Source organism: Cibotium barometz, chromosome 21 (assembly GCF_041138505.1).
Source record: "Cibotium barometz isolate CiBa-2024 chromosome 21, ASM4113850v1, whole genome shotgun sequence".
Classification (NCBI taxonomy): domain Eukaryota; kingdom Viridiplantae; phylum Streptophyta; class Polypodiopsida; order Cyatheales; family Cibotiaceae; genus Cibotium; species Cibotium barometz.
Genome location: NC_141066.1, coordinates 55,066,777 through 55,083,641, shown reverse-complemented (window position 1 = coordinate 55,083,641; position 16,865 = coordinate 55,066,777). Strand labels below are relative to the sequence as shown.

General features: G+C 45.1%; 1 protein-coding gene across 1 annotated transcript in view; it reads left to right on the top strand.

Moving 5' to 3' along the window:
* LOC147627383 (phosphopantothenoylcysteine decarboxylase-like) overlaps window positions 1-16,865 on the top strand; it is an 81,415-nt gene that overhangs the window by 29,569 nt on the left and 34,981 nt on the right. The window contains exon 2 of the mRNA XM_086816030.1: window positions 6,274-6,632. Within this exon, the coding sequence (XP_086672156.1) occupies window positions 6,291-6,632 (342 nt within the window). The 5' untranslated portion in view covers window positions 6,274-6,290. The remainder of the gene's footprint in view (window positions 1-6,273; window positions 6,633-16,865) is intronic.

Sequence of the window (16,865 nt, the reverse complement as noted above, 5' to 3'; positions counted from 1 at the left end):
AAAGCCAAGATACAAAGCCAGGTTAGTGGCTAAGGGCTTCAAGCAGGAATATGGTGTGGACTTTGATGAGATCTTCTCTCCAGTGGTCAAAATGACCACACTTAGAGCTGTATTAGCTTTGGTTGCTCATGATGATCTGGACTTGATTCAGATGGATGTGAAGGCTGCTTTTCTTCACGATGATCTCCATGAGGAGATATATATGCAACAGCCAGAGGGTTATGCAGTAAGTGGAAAGAAGAAGCTTGTATGCAAGCTGAAAAAGAGTCTTTATGGGCTCAAACAGGCACCAAGAGAATGGTATCTTAAATTTGGATACATTCATGAAATCCCAGAAATTCAGGAGAAGTGACATAGATCACTGCTTATACACCAAGAAAGCTTTGGATGGCAGTCTATTGATCCTCATCTTGTATGTTGATGATATGTTGATTGCCGGGAAATCTCGTAAGGAGATGGATACCTTGAAGAAGAGGCTGCATCAAACCTTTGATATGAAGGATTTGGGTGATGCAAATCACATTTTGGGTATGCGGATACTTCGGGACAGAAATCAGCATGTGTTGTATTTGTCTCAGAAGGAATACATTGGCAAAGTTTTGCAGAGGTTCAATATGGACGGGGGGAAGAAGACTAGTACTCCTTTGCCTCGATATGTGAAACTCAGTGCTATGGACACTGTTGTATGCAGTGTTCGAGACTGTAAAAATCTGATTTTCACTCATTTGGACAGCCAAGAGAGCATTTATTGCTACTGTACATGCTGGTACAGATTTGGTACAGCTTTGTACAAGTTTTGGCATGGCTGCACATTGATTTGAGTGAGCAAAAGGTTCATTTTCAGCTGCTGTACTTGCCGGTACAGGTTTGGTACATCATTGGTGAGCACTTAGTACTGCTGTACAGTACTTTGGAAGGGCAACAGAGCACATTTAAGGTGCTGTCCTAAATCTGCAGCAACCAGATTTTGGTGATTTCATCACATACAGTGGGAGAAAAGTTGCAGCTCATATTTCTCACATGGTATCAGAGCCTAGAACTGCTCTAGGACCTGCGTTTTCCTTCATGATCCTGTTGTTTACAGATTTCAGTACATAACGACCTACGTTTTCAGATCTGGGAGCTGCATTTTTTGTCTGAAAGCTGTTTTTTCTCAGTGGTGCTGTGTTTTCTTCAATCAGGGTATGTTTCTCTTCACAGAGCTATGTTTTCAGCATCTGTGGTGCCATTAAACCTTTCTTTTCTCCCCTTCTGGTTTTTTTCTTTGAGAGGCTAGGTCTCCATGTCTCAAACGGGGTGGATTCTTGAACATAAGCTGTCCATCCTCTCCTTCTTTGGGGCACCCTTTCGGATAAGATAAGAGAGTGCCAACTCCCTTGGCTTCTTACCCACTTCTCGAGCCATAGACTCAAAAGTCATGTCCACCATAGTATCAGCTTTCTTGGCTTCTATGACACTGTGTACATGGAGGTCTTCATGCAAGAATTCCAGCTCTTGCTCTTTTGCCTGCAAGAGCCTCTTGATGTGCTCCAACTCAGCCCTCAATGCATTGGGCTCTTCCTCATGCATGGCCTACAGATCGGGCTCTTCCTCAATGCATTGGGATCTTCCTCATGCATTGGGCTCTTCCTCATGCATGGCCTACAGATCGGAAGACAATATACACATATTTAGAACACTTAACTAAAGTTAACAATTAAAACAACATTAGCAACATAAATACTGGAAATACCAAAATACACATGATACCAGCACTGGGGCCGGAAAGGCCCCCCCCCCTCAATACATTTGTATTTCTTGGAGTATTTATTTGTACAAGTGTCACGGACCAAATAGGCCAGATTTCTCCACATAGGGAGTGAATACAACTCAAACAAATTGGTTCAAGTCGATGAAGATGTGTTGGTCGGAGAAGTCTCAAATCACAGGCACACCCCCACCTTCACTGGGTGCCCGGGACCGTGCACCAACAGGCACGCCTGTACTAACACAGGCCAATGGGTACACCGCGGAGGGAACATGGCCTGGTTCTCCCAGATAAGCTTTGCTCCCAGATTTCCTAGTGTGTCTAATCTTCACTGGCTCTCAGAAGCTCTGAGGGCGCGGTTAGCACCACCACACACGGAAATACTAACCACACCAGGAAAACTTCCTGAGCATGGTCAGCATAAACATGCTTTGTTTCTGCTCTGCACAAAACTTAAAGAATTCTCTGAATTTAATTTAACAAATTTTAGATTTACACAAATAAGAAACATGAGGGCACCTGGTACAATCTGGTGTAGCAGGTACACTCTGGTATAGCCGGTATAATTTAGGTACTGTAGGTATAATTTAGGTACTGCTGGTACAATTCAGTAGGTACAACAGGTACTATTCAGTAAATATAGGGTACAACAGGTACTATTCAGCAAGTACAAGGTACATCAGGTACTATTCAGCAAGTACAGCAGGTACATCAGGTACTATTCAGCAAGTACAGCAGGTACAACAGGTACTATTTAGCAAGTACAGGGCCAGGCGATGGAGAAAATGCAGAAATCAGCCCATGGAGAAGCAGGCGATGGAAAGAATGCAGCCAGCCTTCTCCCACATGGGAAAATTACTAAGTTATCTTATGCAAAAGTTATCCAAAGGTTTTAAGGGTTACACAATATTAGGGGTTACTTAAAATGCTCATGGGCACCCTACAAAGATAATGTCCAATCCCTAATTTAAATGTGTGTGAACACATTGGCTTATAAATATTAAAGCTGGCCATAACTTATAAATTTTACATTTAAAAAAAGGAAAAAATGGTAATACTTACCACCTGTTCACATGCCACACCAACGAGTCAGCAAACAACACTCCACGGTACACTGGGGGCGTCCTCGTTCAGTGTACTGGCACGACATAACAGGCAAACACACGCAAACAAGTCATGCAAAAATAAATTTATGCATTCAGACATAAATGCATGTGCACATGTAATGGATGAAATCTCCCTTTCATGAAACTTGTACAAAAAGTTCATGTTGGGCACAAAACTGGTGTGACAGAAATATAAATATATGTCTTGGTCTTCCTATGGAGTGCTAGTCCCATAGGTAAGACGCCATCCTGGCCATACACGGGTGGCACCAACAGGCTCCGGTCCATGCAACACAAAGCAGGTCACACACGGGTGACATGAAATTGGTTCCCGTTCATGTGACGCAGTACTGTTCACACACGGGTGGCACTAATCTGGCTCCCGTCCATGTGACACCAAAAGAATGTCCCTTTCACATGGGACACTGGCTTGGTCCCATGTGAACATGGCACAAATTTGGCCGCTCTATGGAGTGACAGTCCCATAGAAGTGGCTCGAGAAATGGAGATGGACCAAATGGTGACACCAAGTGGCTGGCCAACAACAGTTGAGATAACCGACCAGCATCAGTACAGCATATATAAGCCATTGCATCATTTCAGTCATTAGGCATCTCATAGATCTCATCTCTTCTCAGTGTTTCCTATCTAGGGAGCAAGGAGAGTCAGCATATTCAGCATTCAGTCAACAGTAAGCATTCAGTTCAGTCATCTCCTGTCTCCTACATAGAGGAAATCGGCATCCAAGGGTGGACGTCAGCATTGGAGAAGGAATCAGTCATCATCATCAGCATTTAGCATATCTCTGTCATTTTGAGAAGGATATTCAGCATAGATCTATTCATAGATCTCAGTTGTAACCATTGCATTTAATATAGTTGCATTGCATTGCATTGACACCATTGTCTATCCCATAAGCATCATTAAGTGAAGTTTAGTATTAGCGTAAGGTTGTTTTACTACGATCAATTCCCTACATGTCACATTGGTATCAGAACGTTACAGGGTAACCAGCCTTAGATCATTATCATTCCCAAAGTCATTCAATAAGTCAACATATTAGTCGCTTCCGCTCAGTTAAATCCAGTCCTCAAGATCTTGTAGGCCATCCTTAGGGTTTTCCCTTAGGCATGAATCAGTAACCCATCCATCTACATTCTTGTATAGCATATAGGGTTGCACAGGGCTTGCATCAGCATAGTAGCATCTCGAATCTGCAAGGCACACATGTTTTACCCATGAGTTTTCTGGGGAAGAATGTCATCCATCATCATCAAAGGAGTAAATGGAGTTTTGGGCTTTAAGTGGCAACACAGGGGGTTCTCTTCCACATAAGAAGGCTGAAGTTTGCTCCAACATCGCCTCAAGAGGTTCAGAGGTTCATGAACGACGGAGATGGTGTGTGAAATGATTCCACAGACAGGTTAGTGGTGTTCAGAGGTTCATGAACGACGGAGATGGTGTGTGAAAGGATTCCACCGACAGGTTAGTGGTGACTCAAGTTTTCCGAGCAGATCTATTAGCATTTGTCATGTAGTTTCCGCAGTAAAGAAGTCTTTGGCTCAAAGGATTCAACTCTTGCAGTCAACCTCAGTCCCGGCAGAAGAAGTCAGAAGGGGGCAATGGTTTCAGCAGAGGAGTCAAATGGTTGCTAGGTGTACCACCCTGCAACAGCTTAGCAGAGGGGAATGTCACGTGCACACCCAGAAGGTGTACAAGTGACATGGCATATCAGAGTATTCATAAGCATTTAGCAGATAGCATTTAGGAATATCAAGTATTACCCAGGCATTTTCAGCATATATATCAGCATGTGCAACATGTGTTTGGGGCTTCTACAGCACCAACATCAGCATATAAGACAACAAAAGCATGTAGGACATTCCAGGATCAGGTCGGGGCCTGTTAGGACCAGCCGACAGCAGTTAATGGCAGCTGACAACATCATATAGGCATTTGATGAAGTCGTGAGTTCCCAAGTGGCTGGCCGATAGCAGTTGGGATAATCGACTAGCATCAGTACAACATATATAAGCCATCGCATCATTTCAGTCATTAGGCATCTCTTAGATCTCATCTCTTCTCAGCGTTTCCTATCTAGGGAGCAAGGAGAGTCAACAGATCAGCATATTCAACATTCAGTCAGCAGTAAGCATTCAGTTCAGTCGTCTCCTGCCTCCTACATCGAGGAAAGGCGGCATCCAAGGGTGGACCTCAGCATTGGAGAAGGAATCAGTCATCATCATCAGCATTCAGCATCTCTCTCTCATTCTGAGAAGGATATTCAGCATAGATCTATTCATAGATCTTAGTTATAACCATTGCATTTAATATAGTTGCATTGCATTGCATTTAATATAGTTGCATTGCATTGCATTGACACCATTGTCTATCTCTTAAGCATCATTAAGTGAACTTTAGTATTAGCCTAAGGTTGTTTTACTATACGACCGATCCCCCCGCATGCCATAGTGGGCTCGGATGAGGATGAAGGGGCTGAAGGAGCTACTGCGGGAGAAGTTGGGGGCGAACATGGGGGAGGAGGCGGAGGTGGCGGGGGGGAGGGGGGGGCGGAGAGGTTGGAGAGGGTCACTGCTAGGAGATATCCACAGGAGAGGAAGGCCGCTGGGAGAGGCTCGCCAGGGCCACAGTGGGGTCTACTGGCCTCACTGGGCACTAAGAGTCAAGAGAGGAGTCTCGACGAGGAATCGGCCGCCAAACCGGGGGGGGGGGTCGAAGGGGCCCGCTCCATGATTGGAGGGGGCCCATCGCCAACGGGTAGGTGCTGTGATAAATGATCAAAGCGGTTCTCTGACAGAACCGAATCCTCCTGTACTTTGCCAGCCTGACGCGCGCGGCGAGGGCGCTCAGCTCTGGTGGTCGGCTGGTGGCTTGGGCACAAGTCAACCATCCGCCACTCCCCCGCGGTTGGATCGTCCGTGGTCAGGACCTCATGCTCCTCTGCCTAGGAACTTACCTCTCTCTTGGCCCCTTGGTGAGGATGAGAACGGGGAACGGGGGGGAGAACCACCGAAGGCGGTCTCTTGGACTGACGTCGAGGGCAAGCTTTGGCAAGATGTCCCATCTGCCTGCAAATGATTTCTTTATTAACATCCTCATCTTGGAAGGATGTGTTCATCGATTTGTGGTGTTGAAGGTGATTGTCCTGTGACCTAACGGTTTTTCATATTATATCTCAGCATGGGGTTGTGTGAATTGTTAGCTAGTCCATTGTACTTGCTACTATCCAACCTTTTGCATGTTAAGAGCCCTCTCAAAGTTTTGGCCACTTGCAGTTCACCTGAATTCAATCTTCTCTTAATGAATGAAGTAGTAATGGAGCTGGATTTTTTGGGACAAAAAGTTTTTCCATTGTTTCTTTCAAAATGTTCCTCATTAGTGCTTTGTTTTTAATTGTAGGGCTTGTTGCTGCTGGCATGGCATTGAAAGTGCCCTTGGGTGTAACCTCACAGTCTGGAGGAAATCCAGCAATCCAGAGGCCTCGAATTATTCTGGCTGCAAGCGGGAGTGTGGCTGCTATAAAGTTTGGGATACTTGCTGATAGTCTTTCTGACTGGGCAGAAGTAAGGGCAGTGGCTACGAAATCTGCCCTTCACTTCATAGACAAGGTATCTCTACCACCAACTGTAAAGTTATACACGGATGAGGATGAATGGTCAAGTTGGAGCAAGATTGGAGATGATGTACTCCACATTGAGCTGCGTAAGTGGGCTGATGCAATGGTGATTGCTCCTCTTTCTGCAAACACACTTGCCAAGGTATAATTTTTCTGTTTCCATCGATCTGTAGGTATTGATGCTATGGTTGTGACTATGCTGAGTTCTTGTTTCCCTCTGGAGCCCTATCTAGTAGCTTTATTGTGTTATCCCTTTCTTTCTACATGCTTTTGGTATCACCTTTTCTTGATTTATTCTCTCATTGCCACTTGCCCTAGCCTTGTCAAGCCCTTCGCTTCCATTCGTCTTGAAATTAGTACCTCTAGGGCCTCTTTTCTGCCTCATAAATTCTTCTCTTGGCTTTCTAGGTAAAGTCGTTAAAGGACTCCCTGGATATGAAAATTAATGAGGTGGTAGCTCAAGTGGTGAAGTATTTGGCTTGGGACCCGTGAGGTCTTGGGTTCAAACCCCCACTAGGTGCTCCCACGGCGGCATCACCTATGGGTGGAAAAAAGCACCTACAGGCGGTGAAAAAAACGGTAACTATAGGAGGATCTTGGGCCTAAGCCCAGTTGGAAAAGAAAAAAAGAGAACTGAAGAAATTTTTTCAAACAGAGCTCAGAATACTTGTCTTGTAATGGGAGGAATGGGTGGCCATGGAGAGATGTGGACAGGGAAGCACTCCCCAAGGATAAGGTGTAAGGCAAATAATTTACCATAGGAGTGGGATATGAGACATATGGGAGCAAGAAATCATAATCAGCTTACAATGAAGTGAAAGAAGATGATGGAAGAAGGGCGAGCTAGAAGCCCAAACTTGGTAGGCAGGTGGCTGGATTTTTTGGAGCTATAGACGTCCAAGTTGCAAAATGCAGGGCGAAGTGCTGATCGACTGCATTTTAAAGTCACCACTTTCTAGGCTCAGTGTTATAGAGTCAGTTGTTTGTGAGCGTCTCTCAGCCCGTATGCAGCTTCTGTAGCACCAGCAGAAACTTGATTGTTTGCCAGTAGTGTAGCTTATTATCTCCAGCTTAAAAACGACTGCACATTGAGGTTTCAACAATTTTAGCCTTCAGCCGATTTGTTTTCCATTGTCTTCTCAACAATAAAGCAATTACTTGGTTTGGGGTGGGGAGCTCCAGGACCACATAGGGGGTATCTTTGCCTTTATACGTATGCACACTGGATTTAGCTGATGTGTGTGGTTGTCGACCCTGTGATCGTACTACGCTTTTACTCAATCCATGTGACATTGTTGTCATAGCAAACACCTTGACCTAGACAGCTTTTCTCGGCTAGAAAATTTCTTTTGATATTTACTGCTTAGATTCAAAGGTTGGTACCAGCCTTCAGCTTGCAGTTCAGTTTCAGATGCAGCATTCTCTTCTTGCACTCTTACTCAAACAGCGTTGGTTTGTTACAACAAAAATGGGGAACTTTTCTTCTTTCTTATTTTTTCCCAAGAAAATATCCTCCATTGATCAAAAGAAAACGTCCACATAATCCAGACTACAGGCACAATGGACCCGGATGTGAGGTCTGAAAACCAAAAAACACGAGGAGGGGTTTCCTCTAGAGCAGGCTGCTCTCGAAGGGAGGCTACATGGGGGGAGGGGGTGTAAAAGGCCAAACATGCACCCCCCGCCCGGCTCCCACCCTCTCCTTTCCCCCTTTTTCCCTTTCCCTGACAAGTGAAGAAGGGGTGCAGGCTCCAAGTGTGCAAGAAGGCTACATGGTGCTGCTGCAACCAATCCGAGTTGCCATTGAGGTGTTCCCATCACCAACAAAGGGTGTGGTTGATGTGCATACAAATGAAGCAAATAGTCTTTGCTGGTGTAAGCCCAGCGGGGCGTGCCGTGATTGATTCCACCACGTATCCAAGAGATAGAAATATAGAGAGAGAAGATAGAGAGAGGGAAAGAGAGAAGGGTTTAGGGTACTTTCCACAGGACACACACTAAGCGGGGAACAGGCCCTGTCCCCTTTCAAGAATTTATTCAGGAACAATCCACGGGCTCGCAAGCCAGGACCAATACACAAGTTGAAGTCGATGTCAAGGACGAGATCCTGATGCCAAGCACACCACGGGGATGTCCCACAAGAATCTCTCACCGGGCAAGTACCAGATTCAAGTCCAAATCCAAGTTCAAATCCAAGTCCAAGTCCAAATGCAAGTTCAAATCCAAGTTCGTAAACAATAGACAATTGTGGACAATGAAGCTTTTAGTGTTCAGTTGTAAGTTTGTTGCCCAATCAGGATGTAGTAAGCAGTCCACAAAGGTCGTCAAGTTGGCGTACGGTTCAGAACAGGTTTACGGCAACATGGCAGAAAACAGTAGATAGACATACGGTGCAGTCAGTAGTCGTACAACAGTTGTACGGTAGCTGTACAGCACACAATACAGGCGGGTGCAGACAGCAGCAACCAGGTGGCAGCGGCGTATGGCACTGGCGGCAGTGGCAGCGCTGAACAACTAGGTGTTGGCGCTGACAGTAGGCAGCAGGCAGCAGTGCACAGCAATAGGCAGTGGCGCTGGTTCAGGACAGGCGGCACAGCCACGTGGCACAGCTGGCAACGGCGGTGCTGGTAGGTGCAGGCGTCACAGGCAGCAGTTTAGCTGGCATCGGAGAGTAGTGCACAGGTGGCGAACAGTAGGTGCAGGTTTAGGCAGCGCTGGCGGCAGTGGCTACTGTCCAGAAGGAAGCGGTGGTGACGGCGGCGCTGTCCAGCACAGTTCTGTTGGCGGCAGCTCTGCAGTTGGTGCAGGCGGAGGTGGTGCTGGTGCACAGGCAGAAGGCGGCTGTTCTTTAGGTGGCGCACAATAGCTGTACGGACATCGGCGATGATCAGCAGATGGTGGTGATGTCAGGCAGCGACGGTGGTAAAACTCCACGCTTCGGTGAAGTTGACGAAGATGAGTTCCACACCTTGATGAAGATGGTGATATTGTGCTCCAACCTTCAACGATGATGGCCACACCCTGATGATGATGATCAAGAGAGACTCATGCTTCTTTTATATTTGAGGAGGGGATCTTGCTTTTTGCCAAAAAGCTGTTCTTTTACTTTGCTTTTGTCTTTTTCACTTTATACAATAAATATTACTCAAATAAGGCCAACTTTAATTAAAGTTCTTGTGCTTTGCTTTTTTGGCTTTAGGGCCTTTCTTTTTGGCCCTAGAGCTGCTTTTTGCTTTTTGGTCCGGCTCAGTCTCCTCTTGCCAGTGGTGCGCCTGGCTCGTGGTCAACACAGTTTGACTTTTTGCTTTTCTCTGCTTTTTTGACCAAAACTGGTGCTTTTCCATGTGCAAACCTTATGGTCCCTGTCCCCATGCCTTCTTCCACTAGTCGTGTGTTTGGGCAAGGGTTCCATCATGTGAATAGAGGGTTGGGAAGGCCAAATAGTTACATTCCCTCCCTCTTATATCGCAGTTGTCCTCAACTGCGACATGCACGTGTACCAAGCATATCCATATGTTCCAAGTACTAGCCCCATCTGGGGAGCTTGTGTATATGGTCATTCCGGATATCTGTGGTGTTATCTACTCATTTGGCAACATCATCCGACTGTTCATCAATAGTCACCTGGGCTATCTTGTTGCATTGACGGCCCGACCATGAAATCCAAGGTATCTGGCATAAAGGCCATCCAATGGGTCATTTGGTATCGTTGCCACCCAAATACAAATTTTGCTCCTTCGGTTATCTGGCATCGTTGCCACCCAAACTAGAGCACGTCCAATTAACCATTACATAAGTAGAATAATGATCAATTACATTCCAGAATATATATGCAATGAAGAGGGCTAGAGGTACAATCCCTCCCTCTTGAATCTGTCTTGTTTGTAAGATGTCTATGCCTGTACTTCTAATACATCTAGACCGACTGCTTCCTCATAAACTCGAAGTATCTCTAGTTAGTCCTTGAAGTACTCCTTTGGCATCCATTTTGCATCCAATGGTGAATAATTCTTCAAGAGGAACTTTCTAACACTGTCTTATCTCTTCTTCTCTCATAATGAAACATAATTTGTTCTGGTTGTAAAATCTTTGCTCTTCCACCTTTGGTGGATCCTCGAAAACAGGCTTCTTTGGGAGTGATCCTGTGTATGGTTTCAATAACTGACATGGAAGGCATTATGTATCCTCCAACGATCTAGAAGGTCCAATTGATAACATACATTGTTGATCTTCTTGGTAATCTGAAAATCCATAGCAATACTCTCCCTTGGAACATTCGGAGTCGGCAATAGTTGCAAAATCCGGTTGGCTTTGTCGATCAAACTTGACCTTCTGACAAACCAAACATTCTCGAACATATTATTGTGCTCCAATCTTCAAGGATGATGGCCACACCCTGATGATGATGATCAAGAGAGACTCATGCTTCTTTTATATTTGAGGAGGGGATCTTGCTTTTTGCCAGAAAGCTATTCTTTAACTTTGCTTTTGTATTTTCACTTTATACAATACATATTACTCAAATAAGGCCAAGTTTAATTGAAGTTCTTGTGCTTTGCTTTTTTGGCTTTAGGGCCTTGCTTTTTGGCCCTAGAGTTGCTTTTTGCTTTTTGGTCCGGCTCAGTCTCCTCTTGCCATTGGTGCTCCTAGCTCGCGGTCAACACAGCTTGACTTCTTGCTTTTCTTTGCTTTTTTGACCAAAACTGGTGCTTTTCCATGTGCAAACCTTATGGTCCCTGTCCCCATGCCTTCTTCCACTAGTCCTGTGTACGGGCAAGGGTTCCATCATGTGAATAGAGTGCTGGGAAGGCCAAATAGTTCCAGCCGGAGGGGTGATGGATCAATCAATGGCCTCATTGCATCATGCGCACAAAATGTGCCCGGTGAGGATGCTTCTAATGAGCTCCCATCCATGGCACACATTGGCCTTTGTGGTTCAGTGGGACACTAGGACCGAGGAGGCAAGGATGGCCAAGATGCGAAAGTGAGTGAGTTGGAGGGCAAGACCTATGCTATCCTCCTCGTAGAGTAGAGGTGCACCCACCTCCATGGCCCAAGCAATCTTGTCCTATGTAGCGTAGTGGAGAGTTTTTGGTTCATAGATGAACAAACAGAGGATCCTCCACCAAATCTATTGTGCCTTCCGGGGCGTCACACCAGTTGCATGCGGCTGGACAACCAACAATGGCTAACGAAGTGCTCACCTCTAGGTTGCGGTGTAGCCAAGAAAAAAGGGTAATCTTTTGAGGCTAAAAACTATCCCATGGTCACTACCAAAAGCCCAAGAGGAAATTGGGAGAGAGGATGTCACCAGTATGGACAATTATGTGTGTGAATTCCATGTTTGGCCAATTATCCGTGTGATGTATTCATATGGGTGGATAATTGTGCGTGTAAATCTTATAAATAATGACTACGACTCATTTGGCCAGACTCCCATGCAAGGTTGCATACCCTAGGAGTATGATTGGAGGCGTACAATGCTTGAAGATGGGTGGATTATGTAAATACAATTGCATTGTGCATGAGCATGTTGTTTGGCATATGCTTTGCATGTGTATACTAGTTTTTATGGTGTAGACATTTCCTAGATTCAATGCATGTGCATGTCCGAGGGAGAGGGGTTGTATAGAAACCCGTGGATGCATGTGTGCATAATCATGTTTGAATTTGGCGTAGTGTATCTTATGTGTCTTGCATGTGTAAGTATTGGCTTATAAAATTAGTTGTTCTAGTAATGTGAACAGTGCAAGTTCACACTACACTAAAAACCCGATAAAATAATAAACACGGTGGACAACTTATAGGTTGGGTGCCTCTTTGAAGTGTTGGCTGCCCAAAGAGTGGCCATGTGTGCGAGTGTGGGCAGCCCACCACATGTCAACTACATAGTTGGCCAAACAAAGAGGCGCACTTATCAAATAGCATGTTTGGACACACAGGGAGGGACACTTGTGAAGAGGCTACCAACCTTTTTTTCCCTCTCCTATACATGCACTTTTCAGCTCATATTGATACTACTTCTTTCCTCTTGCTCTCTACCTCATTACCTAGTTGTCGGGACTCGTTTTTGGCCTCTTTTTAAAGCTATACTACTACAAATGCATGCCCTACTCTTACTCGATCATTCCAAGCTTGTAAAAGAGAGACTCTTTTGGTAATAAAATACCATAAATTGGGAAGGGCGGGGTGGCCGATCTATCTTTGACCCCTAGTGCAGTGTTTATGGTCTTGTGTTGTGTGGTTTATACTCTCATGCTTAAGTGTTTTAATTAACTTAATGATTAATTGGCTTGATGTCATGTGCATGCACATGGACATGCTAATCCCAAGACTAAATCCCTGATTTGCAGTAGATAAACATTAGATTAGGGCTCAATTATATACAAATGATCTCCACGTAGGCCAAGACAATAGTTGGCCATGTGGACAGGGGCTTGTAGATGACGTCAGCAACATATAGGAATTTATGTTGTCCATGAACTAGTCGATAGCAAGTCGGCCAGTTGGGTTTGTGCGCCAAAAAGCCTATAAAAGTCTAAGCCATGATCCATTCTCAGTATCTCACTCCCTTGTGGAGTAGGGTCATAGACTAGGCTCCACGCATGTGACATTGGTATCAAAGCTTTAGGCTAATTTTGAGATATTGTTGCTGCACATGTCCCACCCACCCTTACTGCATCGCACATGGATGAAACCATGGCCCGTGTCTTGATCTTTTGGTGGTGTAGTGACCAAGCAACATTGTATCAACTTCGGGTTTAGCAATGCTAAACATTGATGGTGTCCTAGATGAAGGTGCACAGTCCAAGGAGAGTAACACATGACATGGAAGAAGTTCCCAGGAGGTTGTTTGGTGGTGTTCGACAACACCCAAGGGGAATGGAAGCCCTATGGGTCGGATGCCACTTGTGGCATACCAAGAAAGGTTTTCAGGAAAACGGTTCCAAGAGATAATGATCATCCAAGGGGTGGAGTGAGGGTGCCAGGCTTAATACTCAAGAAAAGAAGACCAAAGAAAGTGTTTAGGGACAGGGCAAGAATGCAAGGGGACAAAGTGGAACAGATGCACAGATCTTCATCAGATTTGGAGTAGATTAAGATACCTAAGGTAAGGTTTTCATTGAAAAAGGCAAGGATGATAGGTATGGGAGACCATATGTGGAGATAGGGGATGATGACAATCATCTAGGGTAAGAAGTTGGAACCCCGTTGTCACATGCACTCTGCATTGTAGTGCATGGTGACAAGATGGCTCATCATCATCAGTACATTATTAGTACCCTTTAGGATGATAATTGTCGTATGCCATGACCCCATTGTAATCCTCAGTCCAGGACAAGTCAGGCACGAGCTACGTAGGTCATTCCTCAGCCTTAGATAGTCAGTCGTCAGTCAGTCAGTCCAAGTCCCTTAACCCACTTGAAGAGATGCATTCATGCATGTAGAGACAGTAGAAGCCTTATGGTTTGCATTAGAAAGCACTCTGCATAATGCATACCATTCATCCATTGCATATAGACCATTGCAGAAGCCTTCAGATAACATCTAGTATTTATTAGGATTTATCCAGTATTTTTCCCATCATTTATAGCATTTAATGGGCATTTTTTCATTATTTATCCATTTATGCAAGACAAGATGCAGTCGGCCAGCTCTGTAGCCAGCTGACCAGCATCAAGTGTCCATATAAATAGTTGAGCATATCATTCATTCATCATTCATATCATATTCAACCTTGAAGACCTCAATGCTTGGAGCCTTGAGCACAAGGAACATAAGCGATTGGAGAATTCAGCACATCAGCCTTCAGCGTTTCATCCATCAGCCTATAGGAGCATCAACGCTTGAGCATTCAGCCTGCATTCAGCAAAATGCATTATCTACAGCATTCAGCCCTACAGAGCATCTTGCGTTTTCAGCATCCTTGTTTGCATCGTTTTGCTATAGCCACTCGGTGAAGGTAAAACTCAGTATTCATACTCATTTTCAGCATTCATACATAGCCTAGAATAGTCCCAATCAGCCTCTTCTATCAGCCTCAGATTTGCAGCCTTCCTACATCCATTGGGAAGATTGCATAGGCTCGAGATTGGACATCATTGGTGCTTCTACAGCCGTGTACAGCTTAGCCCGATTCCTGGTCCTCCGAGATCTTGCGTTTGGCTTATCATCAGTCCACAGTCAGTCTCTTCAAAGAAATAAAGCAAATACTATTCCGGTAACGGGATAGGTGGCCCTTCGGTGGGTAATTCGGGACCCCATACGGTGTACGATTTCTATATCTCTCTCTCTCTCTCTCTCTCTCTCTCTCTCTCAAATCTCTTAAAGTTTGAAGTCATAAAGTGGATTGCTAAACTCGCAAAACTTAGGATACGGAAGACGGTGTGAGCATTTGTGTGACAGGATCCTCAATAACGAATACTTCCGTTGCATGTTACATTGGTATCAGATTCATCTTGTCCACACACACCGTATCCTAGTGTGAGGGCATCCTTGTATGGTCAGATTGCATTCCGGCACGACCACCGATTTCAGCATCATGTCTATAGAGGAGAGTACACATCAGCCGGAAAAAGTCTCCCCCGAAGGAGACCTTACTCTTCCGACTACCGCAGACACCATAGCTGTACTCAAAGCTCAGAACCAGCTTCTCATGGAGCGTCTCCAACTCTTGGAGGCAACAACAGCACATCCTCCTCCGCCTCCAACAACCCCCGGCTATATCTCCCTCTTCTTTCAAATGGAACAACAAAGAAGAGAAGACGAGGCTAGACGGAGAGAAGTAAGAAAGCAGCAAGAAAAAGCAGATAGATGGGACTATGAGGAAGCCCTACGCAGGATCGAAGAAGACCGGCGTCAGGGTGAACTCGTCGCTCGGGAGCACCAACGAGAGCTCGATCGAGAACATATGTTCCTCGGGCACCAAAGGGAAAAGGAGGCCATGCATCTTAGATACTAGCACCTCTCTTCAGTTTCCTCAACCTCAGGTGCCACCAGCCAACAGCCCGTGACATCGACTACCGTCATTCGAAGTCAACCGCATTTTAGTAATTATGATGGTAAGTGTGATCATTTAGCAATTAATGAATTTATTGATCAATTTACTGCTCATTTTCCATTAGCTAGGATTATGGATCCTCAAGACAGAGTCCACGTAGCGGCTCCCCACCTTACGGGTTAGGCAGTCACTTGGTGGCAGCATTGGTCTAGTCTTCATATAGACCAGATCACAGGTATCACAGCTTTTAGCTGGGATACATTTGTTCGTGACCTAAAGACTAGATTTCTCCCGCCCCAGTATATGACCGGCTTGGCAGATGAGTTTTATGGGCTTAAAAAGAACGGGTCACTAGTGCTTCAGTTTTCCGGAAAGGTTATAACTTTAGCACAACAGTTAGGGTTATCTGAGCAGGCCAAGATGAATCAATTCATTCGTGGATTAGATCTCAACATCCGGTTCACAGTTCGCAACTTTGAACCCAATACATATGACCGGACTTTGACTCTTGCTCAAAATGAAGAAATGAAGATGAACGGAGGCAAGCCCAAGCAGTTGTCACAGTCCAATACCAAACCCGAGCAGCAATCTGCTGCGTAGCCAGGGAAAGGTAATGCATCTTCTAAAGATGCTACGAAGGACATCAGCAATAGCTCTAGTTCAGGGGTAAGAAGGATAAAGAAGCCAAGCCTAAGAAAACCCTTGAGGAAAAGGCTAAAGCAGGCATCATTGGAGGTTATACCAGTCAGAAAACAGATGCTGTTTTTGTCATACCATAGGGCATGGTAAGAAGAATTGCCACAAATGGCAAGCAGAGCAAGCCTCCAAAGCTCCTTCTGCCACAGCATCTCTAGCTCCTCCAGTCCCGCCTACTACCACAAATGCAGTTCAGCTTTTACCTTCTATGCATTCTATGCCATCCGTGGTATTTGATGCTAAGCGCGAGGGTGAGAGCGATGCTGGACAGAAAAGCCTCATCCAAGCTTATGGCACTACCAAGGACCAGCAGTTTGTAGTCTTGTTTAACACGGGCAATTCTGAGGACGCCATCTCTCCCCAATTGGCTAACAAGATGAGCTGGACATTAGTACCATTTTCATTTGGATGTCGATGGATTCACACCTGGTCTCCGCACCCACATATCTCAAAAGGCATAGCAGTTTGCCTTTGAAGTTCAGAAGGCCTCATTCCAAAAAGATTTCATTCTATCGCCTCTTTTGGGGTGTGACATGATCTTACGAATCCAATGGTTTTGTAACTTGGTTGAACACAATGCTAATCAATACACTTAAATACACTAAGATTTGATGGACACTTGCTCAAATACAAGAAGTAAATTGCTGAATTGACAAGAGACACACAATGAGCCAGAAC